General features: G+C 39.7%; 1 protein-coding gene across 2 annotated transcripts in view; it reads right to left on the reverse strand.

Moving 5' to 3' along the window:
* Positions 1-5,871: 5,871 nt before the first annotated feature.
* The window catches only part of SCN5A (sodium channel, voltage-gated, type V, alpha subunit), a 174,672-nt gene continuing 163,595 nt past the window's right edge, over positions 5,872-16,948 (reverse strand). For both annotated transcript variants that reach the window (XM_010561013.1, XM_010561020.1), the window contains 5 exons: positions 12,727-12,780; positions 10,624-10,765; positions 9,828-9,928; positions 9,068-9,338; positions 5,872-7,476 (listed from right to left, as the gene is read on the reverse strand). In XM_010561013.1, coding sequence (XP_010559315.1) covers positions 6,242-7,476; positions 9,068-9,338; positions 9,828-9,928; positions 10,624-10,765; positions 12,727-12,780 — 1,803 coding nt within the window. In that variant the 3' untranslated portion in view covers positions 5,872-6,241. The remainder of the gene's footprint in view (positions 7,477-9,067; positions 9,339-9,827; positions 9,929-10,623; positions 10,766-12,726; positions 12,781-16,948) is intronic.

Below are 16,948 nucleotides of genomic sequence, written 5' to 3' on the forward strand. Positions count from 1 at the left end.
AAGGGCAATTGCTAAATTCCCTTTGGCTTTAGAGTAACTGGGATTTCACAGAAAACACAGATGTTTTAAAGTACAGGTACATAGTTCAGGTTACCTTTCAGCAAAGAACCACATTTTAACTCCTTTTAGGACCACTTTGCATGGTGTTATCCTAACTGTCTCAGTTTTTAGTCTTTTAAAACCCCAGGTTTTTTCCTAACATAGTTGTTAGAAAATCAAAAAGCTTGAAAATATCACCAGGACATACCCTTGAAGTTTTGGGGAATTAAAAAGAAAATACTACTACTACTACTACTAATACACACGCACCCCGAGACATTAATTTTGAAATAAAATCTCACTTTTTAAGCCCCTCTGGTGATGTTTGAGCACTGGATCGTGGTTTGTGGGACTGCGCAGTATTCAATACAGTTATTTTCTAGGGGGAAAAAGCCCCCCCTGATGCCCTGGCCTGGCCAGGACTCACTACCCATCGCAAACCAGTGAGACCCCAGGGACAACAACTGCAGCAGCGGTCTCAGAAACTTTGCCGCGGCAAAAGCACGCTGGCCAGGAGCTGCTCAGAGTCCTGTTTGTCAGCTGGCGAAAATAGCTCAGGCGGAGGTGCTGACAAACCCATCCCCACACCGCGGCCCAACACCTCCAGCCCTCGTGGGGTTATCGGTGACGTTTGACTCCGAAGCATTTTTTCGCTCGCTGCCAATAGCTATTCCCCTTAGACTATTTGCTTTCACATGCTTTCCCTTTGACACGGCTGCTATTTCTTTGTAATATGTAAACACTCAGAAGGATTTCCATGTTTGTTCTTCACGCGGCGCGGCCAGTCTTTCACAGCTCGCTGGGAGAATTGACATGAAGAAGCAGCCGTTTCGCAGGCGTTTGGTATTCTTTTTTTGTGCTGCGCTCCCGTCTCTTTTCTCTTGTTTTAAATCCAGTTCTGCTCTTGTCTCGGCACCCCGGCACAGAGCAGAAAAATGCAGTGCTGTTGTCAGAAACACGACACTTACTGTCATCCTACATGGGCGTCCTTTAATACTAGAGCCCAGCGGAGGCTTCACGCTGCAAAGCATTTATTTTTTATTTCACCTCTTCCTACAGCAACTCTTGATGACTATAAAAATTCTCTTTAAATCTAAAGCAAGCTGCTAATGTGTGGCTTTTTCTAAGAAAACTGCCTAAGTTTGCCTGTGCTGCTGTTAATGCAGTCTTGTTTCCAAAATGATCCTGGTATTTAGTAAGACAATCCACATCAAAAGTAAGAAGGAACTGAAACCACTAAAAAATCTCAAGGTGCATCTGGAAATTGCAGGCCCTGACTCTGATCTCATAGATTCACACAGGCTCAATTTAATAGATCTGCAGCTTTGTAAAATCAACGTAATTTGACAGATTAAAAAAAAAAAAACCCTATAAAAATTTGCATTTACTGAGGACCCAGTCCTCCACATTCCTTGCTAGGGTTGGAAAACAAGAAATCCCTTTGGCAAATTTTTTTTTAAATTTCATCCTGAAAAATGGAAAATCTGAAAGCCTTTAGAAACTCCACCAAGATCTGCATGAAAATAGAGTCCTGTAACCCAAAGCAGCCCCTAGCACAGTGATGGGAACACATGTATAGGAGTTAGGTGGTTCTGGTAAAAATCGAGGCACGGAAATTTTCATAGTAGGGATTATGACCCTTAATTTCCTTCCCATGGGAAGTTTGACCACAAATTCTAAGGAATTTCCTTAACTAACCTGATGTGTCTCCACAGAGTGTTCTCATTTCAGCAAACTGTTCCTTCCAGCCAAAAATATCTTGCTGAAAATTTTTCAGACAGACTATATACACAATTACTCAGAAGTCATATTAGCATATGACACATTTTAGCAAAAGTTTATTTAAAAAAAAGTCTTTTCCACAAGTCAGACTGCCCCAGGTTAATGTAAAACATGATTATAAAGTGATTCTATTAAACTAATTCAAAGGACTGAGTGGACTTTTTCATTGCCATTTAAACCACCTCAATTTTGTTCTGTTTTAATATGATTAGGAACCTGCCATGTTTAAATAGAAATTAGAGCACTGAAACAGGGTAACCAAATTGGTGCTAGCCTGGGTGAATATAAGGCTGATTCAATCAATGCTGATAACAACCAAGGGACATCTGTGTCCCTTCTGAAGCTCCTTCCAGGATTAAGGCCTGCATGCATTGGGAAGGATGTCACTCTTTGTTTAGTACAAATTTTTACATATAACTAACATAATAATAATCAAAATGCAAATCAATATAATTAAACTGGAAGGACATGAATATTAGCATTAAGAAAATCTTATATATATATTTTTTTTTTAATCTCCAGGTGGGATCCCATGTTTCCAGTAAACCCCTTCCTCCTCCAGCTAATTCTACAGGGCAGGATGGGGCGAAATATCAATGCTGGGCTCATCCTATAAATTACTCTGAAGAGAAGCTTTTGGATCTGAAGTACCCAGAAATTCTCCACTGATTTCCACAAGCTTTGGCTCAAGCCTTTAATGCCCTGTAGTTAGCCTTACAATGCAAGATGAACTAGAGGGGTTTTCACTGACAAGCCTTCTAACAAAAGTCACCATGCATTTCCCAAACAAATGTGCTGAAAAAGAGTCAGAGAAATAATAATATAAATTTTGATAAAATAACAAAAAAAAAAAAAAAGGCACAGGAAATATTTGTTATCCTTATTTATTTAATAAAGAAACATAATAAACTTGAATTTTTCCAGGTACAAACAGCTTAATATGTCCTATGATATTGGCTGATATTTTCCTTGCTCTTTTCATAGCTTGAGTGATTCATGTGGTAGCCTTTATTGAACAAATCAACAGAAAAAATGGTAGCACTCACCATGCTTATAGACAGTGTGGGCCAACTATTGAGTTAGTGTCTTTAACTAAATCACTGCACCGGGAGGTTGTATCATTGCTAGATTCGGATTGGCATCTCCATTAATAAAGATCTGCAAGTGAGGTTATTTGAAGTTTTTGAGGGGAATTCTGCATACCATACAAAGATACCTTTCCCTCTTCAGGTCTAAAGAAATGTGCCACAAAACAATAGAAAACCAACCTTCCAGTTACAAAGGTTTTGAAAGTAATTTACAATTCAGTTTTAGAAAGTTGCACTGTAAACTTCTATGGTTAAGACCCTCTTTCAGATTTTTTTGCATTATGGGTTTTTTTACAGATTTTGGGTAGAAGACAGAATCATTTGTAATTGCATCAGTACTGTAGGGTCTCACAGCAATGACAATAAAATATTCAACGCAAGGGTGAAATGACCAGAGGAAGAGCTCTTCTCTAATATAATCAGTGACCAGCTAATTGTCCCATTACATCCTGTTCTTTACTGGGCCTGACTCTTAATAAGAATATCAGTTGAATATTTTTTAATACAAGTTGCAAATAATTAAAATATTTTTGAAACAGCATGACCAACACCACACTGCTGAGTGCAGACTGTTTTTTTCCTTGGGTTTTCAACAGTTTACATTGTACGTGAAAGAATCACGTAAGAAATGCTCCTTTTTCTTAGTATTTTTCCCCTCTTTTTTTATTCTAAAGCTTTGAAAGGAAAATAATTTTACCAGTTGTCAGCCAATAAATGCTTGTTCAGCAAGTAATGAATGTACTATTTTCTAATTAAACGATTTCATTATAGGCAGCAGCTCGTTGCTAATGATCAATAAATCCCATTGAGAAGAAAACATTTTAATCAGTAAGTCGTGTCCTCTGAGTGTCAGCCACTCTATAAACTCACAAGATACATGTATATGTATAGATATACGTATGTGTGTATATATATATATGCATATAAATATAAAAATCGCATACTCTTTCTGGGTGATATGTACAGTTAGAATAACATTACAGCATAAATACACAGGGAATCTGTATAAAGTTTCCCTAATTTGAGAAGCCTTGAGCAATTTTGTTTTTTTGGGGGGGAGGGGGTTAGGAGTGGGGAGGGAGGAAGGAATAAAGAGTGTATTCACTTTAAGGAACAAAGAGTAGTTCCCTTAAGTTAGAATCTAATTACATACAAGATTTAAAGGCAACAAAATGCCCAGAGGAACAGCCCTATGTTATACACCATAGACGTGGTTAAAAGGGCAAGAGAGCATGATTATAATAATACTTATATAGTACGTTTCATTCCCTTATAGCACTTTGCAACCAGAAAGTCTTACAACACCCTTGTGAGGTAGGTAAGTATTATTATCCCCATTTTACAGATGGGTAAACTGAGGCACAGATAGGTTAAATTATTTGCCTAAAAATCGTGTAGTAAGAATCAGGAATAGACCCCAGGAATCCTGATGGCAAATCCTCTGAATTAACCGATAGACCACTCTCAAGTGAATGCCTGAGACACCTCTCAATGAATGGAGAGAATATATATTATTTACACAGATACATTGTCATCCTTTTGACATGTTGTCTTTACATATTCTGACTTGTTTAGAGGACAGATAACAATGGCCATAGATAAACTTGACTGTAACACGTTGCTTTAATACTTGTTGCCAACCCCATGTGGATTTTGACTCCTTTACAACCTGGGATGTAACTAAATGTTAATGACAATACACCCTAAATACATTCTTGGTATCTTTGCTTCTCCAAGGTGAAAAGCACAATTACTCTTCCTTAAAGTGCAATGGCTCGTTACAGAAATCTCAAGATTTTCCATGAAATCCAACCAAACCCAAGTACAATCAGTCTGAAGGTGAAAAAGAAAGAACTTGTCTGAATGATGGACTTGTCTCTATATTCCATAAATACTTTCTCACATTCTATCGAGGCTGAAAGTTTAATAATAAATAATAATCTATGTTAGCACGTAAAACCTCTAATACTTTTCTACAGCCACACATCCACCTTTCACCCCGTTGTCTTTTCTTTGGCCTGAAGCTGATGGACACATCAACTGCAAATATTACTTTGCCTACAGGAATGAGGATATATCTATTTTCTAGTAGATTCTTTTCATGGGTTCCTGTATTTCTTGTCCTTCCCCAGTAATCTAACTGTACCGTCTGAGAAAATGAAAGATGGACACTGAGTAGAAAGGCTTCAAAACCTCAAAATTTACATACAGATCCAGAGGCGATTCCCCTCCCACCTTCCTGAACACACTGCCACAGCCGTTCTGCATGGTCCAATTGGCATTGGTTTTATTCATAGCAGTAGTAGTGGTTTTGGAGTAATGTTGATGCACAGAGTTTCCAATAAGGCTGCTTAGCTCAGTGTTCCTGGGGAAAACGTGACCTATCCCACTACCTTAACAGAAACTTTGCCAGCATAGATGGTGCTTTGGAGCGCTACACACAAATGTGATGCACTACTTCTATGGCGAGTTGGCAGTATTCAAAGCAGATTCTTGAAACATACTAAAAAATTAGTGCTTTTATTAACAGTTTTACAAACAGAATCCATTACTGTCTAGTTTCCTGAAGGATAGAACAAGCCATTTCTCTCATTATTTTGACATCATTTCCTTCTCTGGTTTTTTTTTTTTTTGTATTTCTGCTGATGAGCAGTTGCAAGTCCCAAGAGGGAGGGCTTAGCGTATATAAACAGTTAAAATGTTGCTAATTTGATAGTTTACTTTGCAACAACTTTCCTCTTCAAACGATGGGGATCCCGCAAGTTCCTATTACCTTGACTCAGAGTTCATCATGAAGAGTGTGAGGATCATTAATCTCCATGGAAAAAGAGACATATTTTTTTTTTAAGTAAAAAAATATCAAATATAATAAATTTATGAAAGACCATTCACAACATATACAGTAAGTGTTACATTTTGCTACAGCAGCTGTGATATTTTTTTTTTCTTTTTAGAATGCAAGGTCATACATCGCCATAAGTAAACACACTAATATGAGTAAGACCTTAAATGAATGTATACAGCCAGGCTTTATCTGTGGATAGATATACACTGTGTTTACTGTTTTACAGTCTAGCATATTCTTATTCACACCATTGATATAACAGCTATGACCCTGCAAAGATTCTTCCTGTGCATATAAATATAAATATTGAGCCAAGTCAAAAAGAGCAGGGTCAAAGGTTATATGTCTTATTAGACTCCTGTAGTTAAGGGTAAAAACTCCATTGTTTCTTTTGCAACTAATTTTTAATAAGAAGGCTGCTTCAATCATTGTGTAGTTACAGCATTACATTCTGTAAACAATATTTTAAAGCATTCTAAACAAACATTTAAACAATTGATTCTTTATCCTTGTCTGGTGAGAGAAGACAATCTATAGCCTCATCGCTTTTGCTCGAGTCCGTCATCTTCAGCTGGAGATTATCACTCGTACCTCTGGTGACGCTGTCGTAGGATGGAGGGAAAGATGTGGAGGACAGAGTTTCTGATTTGTCTATTGGCCTGCCGTAGTTTTCGTTCATCATGAACGCAATAAGACCCTCCTTCTCGGGTGCATCATCCTCGAGGATGCTGCCATCAAAAGTTCTGTGCCGGTACAGGTAAGATGCTTGCTTCATGGAGCGCCGAAACAAATGTCTCCTGTAGGCCCGCTGGATGATGATGGCGGAGACCTCTTCTTGTTTCCGTCTGAGAGTTGTTGTAATTGGTTCGTAAGAGATTTTAGATGGATTTGCTGCCATGAACTTTTCTTCCATCTGTATTTTAAGGGCATCCATCTCTCCGGATTCTCCTAGCACCCTTTTTGTAAAAGCAAACAAAATATCCAAGCAATGGATCCTATCTCCACTGACCATGGGCAAGTCCATTGCTATGAGTTTGATTTTGTTTGGTTTCGCTATACGCAAAGGTTCTGACAGCGCGTCTGCAAAGTCTGAAAGTGCAGAATACTCAATAAACTGAGTGGCTTCGGGGTCAAACTTCTCCCAGATTTCATAGAACATATCAAAATCATCCTCGCTTAGAGGCTCTGTACTTTCCTCAGTGGCTACACTGAAGTTCTCTAAAATAATGGCTATATACATGTTTACAACAATGAGAAATGATATAATGATATAAGTAACAAAGAATAAAATCCCTACAGCAGGGCTTCCGCAGTCTCCCTTTGAACCATTTGCATTCGGAAGGTTTGGGTCGCAATACGGTGGTCCAGTGTTTAAAATAGGGTTGAGAAGACCATCCCAGCCAGCTGACGTTGTGATTTGGAAGAGACAGAGCATGCTGTTAGCAAAGGTCTGGAAGTTGAACATGTCATCAATCCCATGCTCCTTCTTAACATAGGCAAAGTTAGCCATGCCAAAAATGGCATAAATGAACATGACCAGAAAAAGCAAGAGGCCAATGTTGAATAGAGCAGGTAGAGACATCATTAAGGCAAACAGGAGAGTTCGAATTCCTTTGGCTCCCCGGATGAGTCTTAGGATCCGGCCAATCCGAGCCAAGCGAATGACTCTGAAGAGTGTGGGAGAGAAGAAATATTTCTGGATGATGTCAGAAAGTACAGTGCCTTGAAAAGGAAAGAGACAAACAGCGAGTTAGTACATGGGAAATAATCCCAGGCTTCCCTTTAAAGCAATCAGTCAGGATTATGGACAAAATCAATGAAAAGTTCCTCAGACTGGAAGACCCACAGTAAAGGGAATGGCATTGTCGTTAACGTTTTCATGCCCATTTAATACATTCAAACTTTGTTGAGCCTATGAGCAAAGTTGTCAATGGTAGCTGCAGTTTTATTAAGGGAAAGCTTGTCTATTGGGAATGAGAAACCAGGACCAACTCAGATAGGACACAGATATCTGCAGCTTTGGGCCACGACCCACCTGAGAATTTTATCCTGAGTGAAGCTGGTCAGAATTTTTCTGATACAACAATATTTTTGTCTGTAAACTGTTAGCGAGTCAGCTGACTGAAACGCTGGTGTGCTGGGCCTGTTTGCTGAGCCACCACCAGAACAGTGCAGGTTTCTACTGGAAATGAACTTGGTTGCTTGTTTGCTTATTAATTGTCCCAGCTTCCCTGATGGGCTGGCAGGGAACTAAGGGCTAAGATTGTACTAGTAAGGAAATGAGCTTGCATCCCTCTAGCTAAACTTTTCTTGCAGAAACACAGCAGCTTGGTCTGGATTGATGCCAACAGTCCCTGGCTGCACTGAGCTGTGCTGAGCTCGTGTCTCCCAGCCCAGCCTGGGAGATGGTTCACTGGCATGGCCCGAGTCTTCCGACACTGGGATGACCTGGTTGATCATGGGGCAGCACTATGACCAACGTGATTGCTGTGGTTAACTGGCTGCTATGGGCATATCCAGAACATCAAGGCTCTGATGACAGCTGCATGGTAGTGATGTTCCCTGAGTGACCCAAATCTGTGAAATACAGGTGGTCCAAGGCCCCCAAAAGACCGGCTGCTCTCTGGGCACCAGAGATGTGCTGCATTGGGATCTTGCAGGTTCCCCAGTCCACCAGAGAGAGTTTAGAGCAACAGGAACATCAGTGAATGAGCAGATGGCTCTGTTTTCCTAAAGTGACACTTTTTTCATTCACCTATTCCCTCCTTCAAAATGGAAATTTTATTTGGAAGAGCTGAATTTCTGAGTTCCTTCTGCTCACTGGATCAGTTGATCATGAGGGTGTGGAGCTCTAGTGACAACAGGGCTGAGAACAGCCAGACTCACTGCACCTGCCCAAACCTGCCCTGAAGGACTATTTCATACTGTTGTAATAAAAAGGAAATAGTAAAACAATAGCAATTCACATGTGCCCTTTTCGTGTGACTTTTTTACTTCTCTGTCTTTGGCTGTTACACAGAACCAGGGTTAAGTGTATGGTGCCAGTTCTGGACCATGTTTTATCACCATGAACCATTAAGCGTATATTAAAACCAATACGGTGGTATGATAAACTACATCATTTTGCTGATCACACAAGTTATTGTTTGGTAGTATTATGTTATATTATCATTACATATTAAAAAAAATGCTTAGGATCCAATTCTCTGAGTTGGAAGTGTATATTATTGCACAAAGCCTTTAACTTTGTCTAATTAATTTCACGTCTGCCTTTTTAACTTTGGAGTTTGGGTGAAAATCTAGGTTCACCTACCTACGATAGACAGAATCACGACGACAAAGTCAAATATGTTCCAGCCATTGGTGAAGTAGTAGTGTCGCAAAGCCAGCATTTTGATAATGCACTCCCCAGTGAAGATGGCAACAAAAAGCATGTTGATTTTATGGAGGATGTTCACTTTTTCTTGACTTTGGTCATCCGTTTCCACCATCATGGTAACCATGTTAAGGCAGATGAGAATCATGATAGAGACATCAAAGGCTTGTTTTGAGACGACATCGAAAATAAAACCTTGGTATTTGTTCTGGAGGAAAGGAGAAGATTTAGTTAGGAAATTTGAACCATGCCAAAATGATGACATCATTGTCTCCTGATTGATCAGAAAGTAGAGGAAAATAGACAGTATACTGTTTCTGATTGGAACTTCATGAACTTAGAGATGATGACAAATGGTTGTATGATAGTTTTCAAACCCATTTACTCCTAATGCTTCTTGAAACTACTGAAAAAAGACCCTGGACTGGGGCCATGACTTCATTCAATACAGGCATGTGGCCACTGGCTTATGTAAATGCATACGTAAATTGGACTTTTAGTCAATATTGCAGAACAGTGGGAATTTTGTACCACAGGTCACTGGACTTGCAAATATTGTCCAAAATCAAACCATGTAAATACTAAGTGGCTTTCATCTGGGAGTGATCAACCCTCCTACACCGGGAAGTTGAATTGCATTTATTTTATTAAATGTTCAGCTATTACACAAAGTTCAACCGAATTATGCCATCCTTACCAGTGGCCTTGGGATTGGCTTTTGAGGTTTCTTAGATCCTAGTTTTTTCATTGCATTATAATACTTTTTCTGTTCTTCTGTCATAAAGATGTCCTGGCCACCTAAGTATAGGGTGAGAAAAAAGCTATTACTTTTGATGGAAAAAAACCAGTTCAGGGCTGCATCTTCTTCTTCTATTTTCTTATTTCATGTAGCTTTCATCAAAGTATCTAAGGAGGGCTTGTTGAGATGCAGTGCAAGGAGCTGCTTATCGCATGGAGGCAAAGGGCAGGAGATGGAGCAGTGCGGGCAACCGAGGAGGAGCAAGACTCCGATTCTGTCTGCACTCGAGGAAGGTCCAGGGCGAGAGGACAAAATATAAGAAACTCAGCCCTTTGTTTAGACCCTACAAAGCAGTGAGAAACACAGCTCTCAGGCCAGGCTGCTCCTCCGTGACCCTGCCTGGACCTTGGGGCAGGGGGGTGATGGGTTGAGGAGACTGGGTTGAGCTGTTTGTGCATGGGGGACACCACGGTGGTCTGTGCCCCTGCGGCAGAGTTTGTGCCAGAGATCCCGTCCGCATGGAGCTGCTTCACTGCTTTCTGTGGGGAATATAATCCCCCAGCCTGTATTTTCAGGATGCTCATCCTATGGGGACATTAGGGGCTGCTACAGCTGTGCTTTTGTAAAAGTGGTTTCTGCGGCTGTTCTGTCAATGCTAATCTCGAGGGTAATGTGGCAAAAGAACTGCTTTTAAATCTATCCCTTGCCCTGGTCTCTGCAGCAATCACAAGGTGATGTGTAGCATATGCACTACTTATCTTTTTCTTTTGTTGGTTAAAATTGTCAATGATGACACCAATGAAGAGGTTCAATGTGAAGAAAGACCCGAAGATGATGAAAATCACAAAGTACAGGTACATGTACAAATTACATTCCCATTCAGGCTGCTCCTCACACTGCAAAGGGAAAAGGGAAAATGTGAAAATGACACCATTTCTGCACATATCAAAATATTAATGCAGTTAAAAAGAGAACTGTCCATTGGCAATAGAGATTATGAAACAGGAAAAACAGTGTAACTCCCACTAGCAGAGTCAGCACTCCTCGGTCTCTGTTTGACGTTTACTATCTTATTATGTGTAATTGTTCTAGTATGAGAATTAATAATAATATTTTTAAAATATTCAAAAATGGTCAAACAAGCAAATTTAAATTGATGAAGATTTAGGGGGAAGGATAGCAATTCAGAGAATAATAAGGACTGTGTCTCGAAGGTGTCTGCCTGATCATGATCAGACAATCTTGCACCAGGGAAGGTTTAGTTTGGATATTAGGAAAAATTTCCTCACCGAAAGGGTTGTCAAGCATTGGAACAGGCTGCCCGGGGAAGTGGCTGAGTTGCCATCCCTGTAGGTATTTAAAAGACGTGTGGATGTGGCACGTAGGGACGTGGTTTTGTGGTGGACTTGGCAGTATTAGGTTTATGGTTGGACTCGATGATCTTAAAGTCTTTTCCAACCTAAATGATTCTATGATTCTACTGGCATCTGCAATGCCATGGTCATTTCAGCTACATTTCATAACACTGCCATAGCGATCACACTGCTCCAGAAAGCGCAACTTCAGAATAAATCCTATAAAATGTTCTCAGTCTGAACCCAGAAGGGGAAGAGAATCAATCTCCTGATTATACCCAATCTTATATGAACTAATGTTACTTATAAAAAGCGAAAGTATAATTAAACGCTACTGAAGAGCACTGTATTTAGAAGTACAATTTTTCATTTATGAAGGGTGGAAATGAAGAATTTCTCTTGCTGAAGAACTGAGCAACACAGTCTGATAGCCTCAAATCACACGTACTACATTTGGCAAAAATGCTCAAGTTTGCCTCGTCAGCTCCAGGTATCTCACCAAGAAGCCAGAAGCTCGCATTTCCCTAAACGTCGTATTTTCTCACGTGTAACCCATGTGTTTCATTCAGCAGAAGGGAGGATACACACACGTGTACATGTAGTACAAGAATAAATCAACATCATGAGCTATGCTATGCAAAGGTAATTCTCTGCCTCTATGATGCCATGAGGCTTTTCCACCGCTTATTCCTCCATTTAGGGCTCGACTCCCTTTTACTCAATTCAGCCTGTCAAATTCCCAGTACCAGATAACTATCTCAAAAATTAACAGTAAGTGTAATCTTGTTTCTTTAATATTATTAAAAGAGGGAAAGGAGACAACAGGTCCTTCCATAAAAAATAAACAAACCACATGTGATGTAGCAAGTGAAATGCCTTTTTTTTTTTTTTTTTTTTTTTAGGAAACCTGAAAGCTGAACAGGATACAAGTAAGAACTGGGCAGTCCCCAGCACTCAGAGCTCCAGCACATCTCAAGCCTGAGCTGGAAGCTCACACCAGCCTCTTTCCCTGCCAGGAGACCTCCCAGCCCTTCTTGGATGGAGCTGCTGGTTGCAGAGAAACTTGACTAAGGTGAAGATACAGGGAGGGTTGAGTATGTCCGTTACAGGGGAATGTAATTTATCCCAGTGCTTTTAGAGAGGGTCTATTAGCAGAAGTTAGAGCCTTGGAAAATATGGGAGTCAACTGGGAGAGTGGAAGAAACAGAGAGGACAATTTAGGGTTTCAGTAGACTCACTCTCACCCTGGAGGCGCCTCTCTGTGCTGGGAGTTTTGCAATACTAATAGAAAAATCAGTTGTGTAGAACTGAGGGCTACATTTGTTTTAATCTCAGGATCGTGATGCTTCAGTAGCAGCTGCAAAAAATGAAGGTCTGCAACTGTCTCAACCAGGGTAAGGCAAGGACTGGCAACCTCTGTGTATTTTTTTTGTTGTTAAACATCATGCATGCTGCAAATGTCAATGGAAAAGGAAGTGATTCATTTCCTTGTAGTGACCTACCTCTCGTGAATCCACTGCTGCATACATAATATCCATCCAACCTTTAAATGTGGCCTGAAAAAAACCCCCCAAAATATATAATTAAGCATATTAAATAAGTATATCTTGAAATGATATAATCTCTGTGATGAGTTTTCAAAAATGCAATGTTGAACGTGTTTTTCACAGTTAATGAATTGCCTCTCTTTTAAAGCAATATGTATCTATGAATTCGTGTTCATTTAGATATTTAAAATCATTACAGAATGGTTTTCTCCTGGATTCTCTCATTCACGTTTTCTGATTTTCTGCACTTTCAGTGATAAAACAGAGGTTTTTAAAAAAGATTTTAAAAAGGAGAGAAAACATGGCAATTAAATCTTTGGAAGCTTTGACCTTCAGAATTTCAAGTAATGAAGAGATATGGCTACACAGGACAACTCAGAGTGCTATCCTGCACAAGTCTCGGACCAGGTGAGCTGGATGCCATCCATATTGCTTGTTCAGACTGATGGGCAGTGACTATGTTGTAGGATCCCACTGAAGCTTGGATTCTGCCCTTTTTTAAAACAGGGTAAATCAAGGCAGTGTCAAAGCCCAGGGAGTCGCATAAATCACAGCTGACTTGAAAGGCGCAAAGGCTATCAACACCTGCTGTGAGCCTGGCCCTGGAAATTCAATCTGCTTTACTGTTCAGATTTTTTTTTTTAATTTTTAAAAAATTTTACTTTTTTTTTTCTTAATTGTTTAAACAAGGAGGGATTCCACAGAAGTCAGTGCCTCTTTCTGGAACGTGCAATGGAGAAAGGGCAGTCACAACTCTCCTAGGAGAAACATGTAGAAGTGATTTTTTTACTATTCTGTAGCAAAAACATGACTCTTTGCTCTCAATATATACCTCTTAATTAGACACAGCCTGATGCCAAACATGCCTGGCATTAGGTCTGACTCTGGCCTAAGCCACATTGACTTTTTTTAGTTCTCTGGGATTGTTTCTCATTTGACTTCTGACCCGTTTAGATTTTCACTGGATTTAAAATCAGTGTGAGCAGATAATGAGGCATTTTTAGATTTATTTATTTAAACAGATTTACACTAGCATGCATGACAGATCCAGGCCCAATATTTTTTTGCATCCTACTGACACTTAGGTTGAATTTTCTCCTGGTGTGTAGGCACACAATTCCAGATAATGCTAACAGGAACTTGGCCAGTGGTTCCCAGGAGAAACCCAGGCATTTGTGTTGAGCTGGGTACATCCAGCGGTTTTAGAAATGCTCCATTATACACTCTCTATTATTAAATTAAATCCTGGAGGTTACACTGCCTTCCCATTTCCCTCTGAAGGCTGCTGAGCCAAAGGAAAATGTTGTACAAGAGGTCAACCGTATTTCTCATGAAAGTATATATAAAATAATGTTTGAAAGGTTACATTCATTTTTATCTATTGGTTGAAAGAGATTAAATCCCCCAAATCAGAACCCTTTGGAAAATCTATTCCATGGTACTGTGTTAAAAAACACTTTGGATGTAAAGTGTTTACAGGAAAAATCAGCACTTTTATTGAAACAAATAATTATTTGAACCTGTCATGCTGATCCTCCTCGACTGTTCTAATATTTTCCTTTTTTGCTTTTCTCTTTCTATTCTGATGAAAGATTTTCTAGTGTCATTACAGTTGCTTGCAGCTTCCAGCTCAAAGTGCCGTTCAAGAAGGGTGGACAGGATGAAACAAGAAATCCTTTCCCTGTGTCACAAAATTATATGATCTTAGCCTGTACTTTTCTCCCACTTGGGAGGAAATCTTTTCTCTTGAGTAGCTATTTTACCCCTCAATGTGTACCACAGACACGAGAGACTCTACTGCAAGGCGCAGTGGTTTATAGTGATAACAGACGATGAAGTGATCTGACAAAAATAAATATTAAGAGAATGAAGTACTGTGATTTTCTGCTTTTCCCAGTTGTCCAGAAGTAAGAGAATTAAAAATCCATAAGGCTTCTGGAAAGCTTCCCTAGACACTTCATCTGCAGAGGGTAAAAGATACTGAGAATGGAAGAAATATAACACTGGGGAAAGAAATTATTTATCTGGAATTAGTAACCACTTACACTCTGGATAAGGAAGTGACAATATCTTCATGGGAGTGTTTGTGATATTATCCTGTCTGGAAGCTATCCAGAGAAACACCATTTTCTACTGAAACTGTCATGTGATGAGATTATCTACCGATAAACTCATCTTGGGATGGGATTACATTTTGTTATTTGACTGGTGGTTAGAGTTGCAATGCAGTAAATTAGTGAGGAGGAGAATAGGTGGGATGGCACTAGCTGCCCTCAAACCATTTATTGTATAACCAAATGGTGCCTTAAAATAAAACAAAGCATTAAATCTGCAAGGGGGGTGTGTGTCTAGAAAAGGACTGCAATAGTGCAATAAAAATGTCTGCTTCTGACGGCAGAAATACTGGTCTTTGCATTTCTGAAATGCTTCTTTAAGCATTACTATTGGCAAGAGAAACTTCTGAAAGCTAAACCACAGCCACCAACAGTACAGCCAAACTACATATATTTAAGTTGGCTAGGATAACTCACTATCTGCTGGCTTTTCTGTTGAATTTGTCAGTTTGTTCAACTTCATCATAACAGCAATTTTATACCAAACATTTGTTCTATGTTTATTTTGCATTAAGATGATTTACTGGCAAGGACACCCCCAAGCACTGGACCCACCAGAGCATTCCAGAGGTTTGCACTGTGCTGGGCTATGCAGGCTCCAAGGGCACTGCCTCTGCTTTCCTTGAATTTCCACCAGGAATTCCTCATGGAAATACCACTTACTCCTGATCTTTGGGCATACAGAGAAATCTACTCAGGCGCAGCAATTTATGGTTTGTTCAGAAGCACGGATTTTTTGCACATTTTGCATCCACTGTGAAAGTAAAATCCAGTATTACAGTTTACAGAAGGCCAAGAGATCGTGTAACTCAGTAACTTTAGACACACGCCGCTGTCTCATGACCATTTTGTAGCTGATTTACGAGCTCGGTCATGACTTCGAACCTGGCATGAGGGCATGATTTAACTCTACAGCTCCTGATTGCTGTACTGGTCTAGGAGTGCTTCTGTTATCTTCCCATTCCTTATCTGGAGTCCCAGAGTGACAAAGAGTTGTAGGACATATTAGATGTAAGTCTTTTCCTGTCTAAGGAGAACTTTTCCAACCAAGCCAGATGCTGCATGAGAGACCACTTGTTTTCTTGGTGTTCTTCAATAGGTTGCTGAAACTTCAAGATACGTTGCAAAAAAATCTGTCGTGATCATAATGTGAAAGGAAGGATTCTGCAAGGGAAATGCAAAACGCCTACTGGAAATTTAAGATGTTTCTTTGTTTAGCTCAAATACAGATTTATAGAACATAGGTGCTACAATCTGCAAAGCAATTCTGGGAATATAGGAAAAGCATTACTGAAGCATTGGGTTGTAGCAATAATTTTTTTCCTAACAGATTAGGGTGTTAAGGGTGTTAAATCCCCAGAAGAGTGAAACATCCTTCTTGCAAATTAAAAAGTCGCGATAATGAAGATCTTTTCCTCCCTGTGAATGAGGCATTTCTCTTGCTTGTAGAGTGAGCAGAGACTACCTCCTATTTTAGTAATCTGTTTTGAGACAGCCTGTTTGTTAGTTGGAGAAGCTTGAAACTTGACTGTCCACTTCACATGAATGTTTTCTCAGACTCATTAATTCAAAGTAGCATCTTCAGAACAACAGGATGGATCCTAAACAAGGTAGGAAAATAGGAAAGAATATTTTGGGAAAGTTTCACACAGTTCTCAACTACATTGTCAGAAAGTTTGCCTCTGGATAGTAGTAAGTCTTAAGGATTCCATAGTAGCAACTTCTCATTTCTTTCAAGGATGCTGTAGAAGTGAAGACAGAACATTAGACTGACAGATTTGTTCTACATATTTCCATTTGAATTTTCAGACACATTCAGGCATCCAATGGTAACTTTAAAGTCACTTAAAGAGTGTGTTGCAGCAGCTGAAAATGTCAACAGTCAAAAGACAAGTCCCACTTAAAAGCTCATATTTTGGATCCTGGAGGATTGTAACCAAAAGGCTTATTTCATCATTGCTACGTGCTGTCTCAGTGTGCGCAAAGATGCCTGGATGTGTCTGTCTCTTTAGGAAAGCTGACTGTTAACTGATCCCCTGCAATTCCTACGGTAGTTTGCTCAT

This window comes from Haliaeetus leucocephalus, unplaced genomic scaffold (genome assembly GCF_000737465.1).
Source record: "Haliaeetus leucocephalus isolate CR32 unplaced genomic scaffold, Haliaeetus_leucocephalus-4.0 Scaffold0, whole genome shotgun sequence".
In the NCBI taxonomy this organism is placed as follows: Eukaryota; Metazoa; Chordata; class Aves; order Accipitriformes; family Accipitridae; genus Haliaeetus; species Haliaeetus leucocephalus.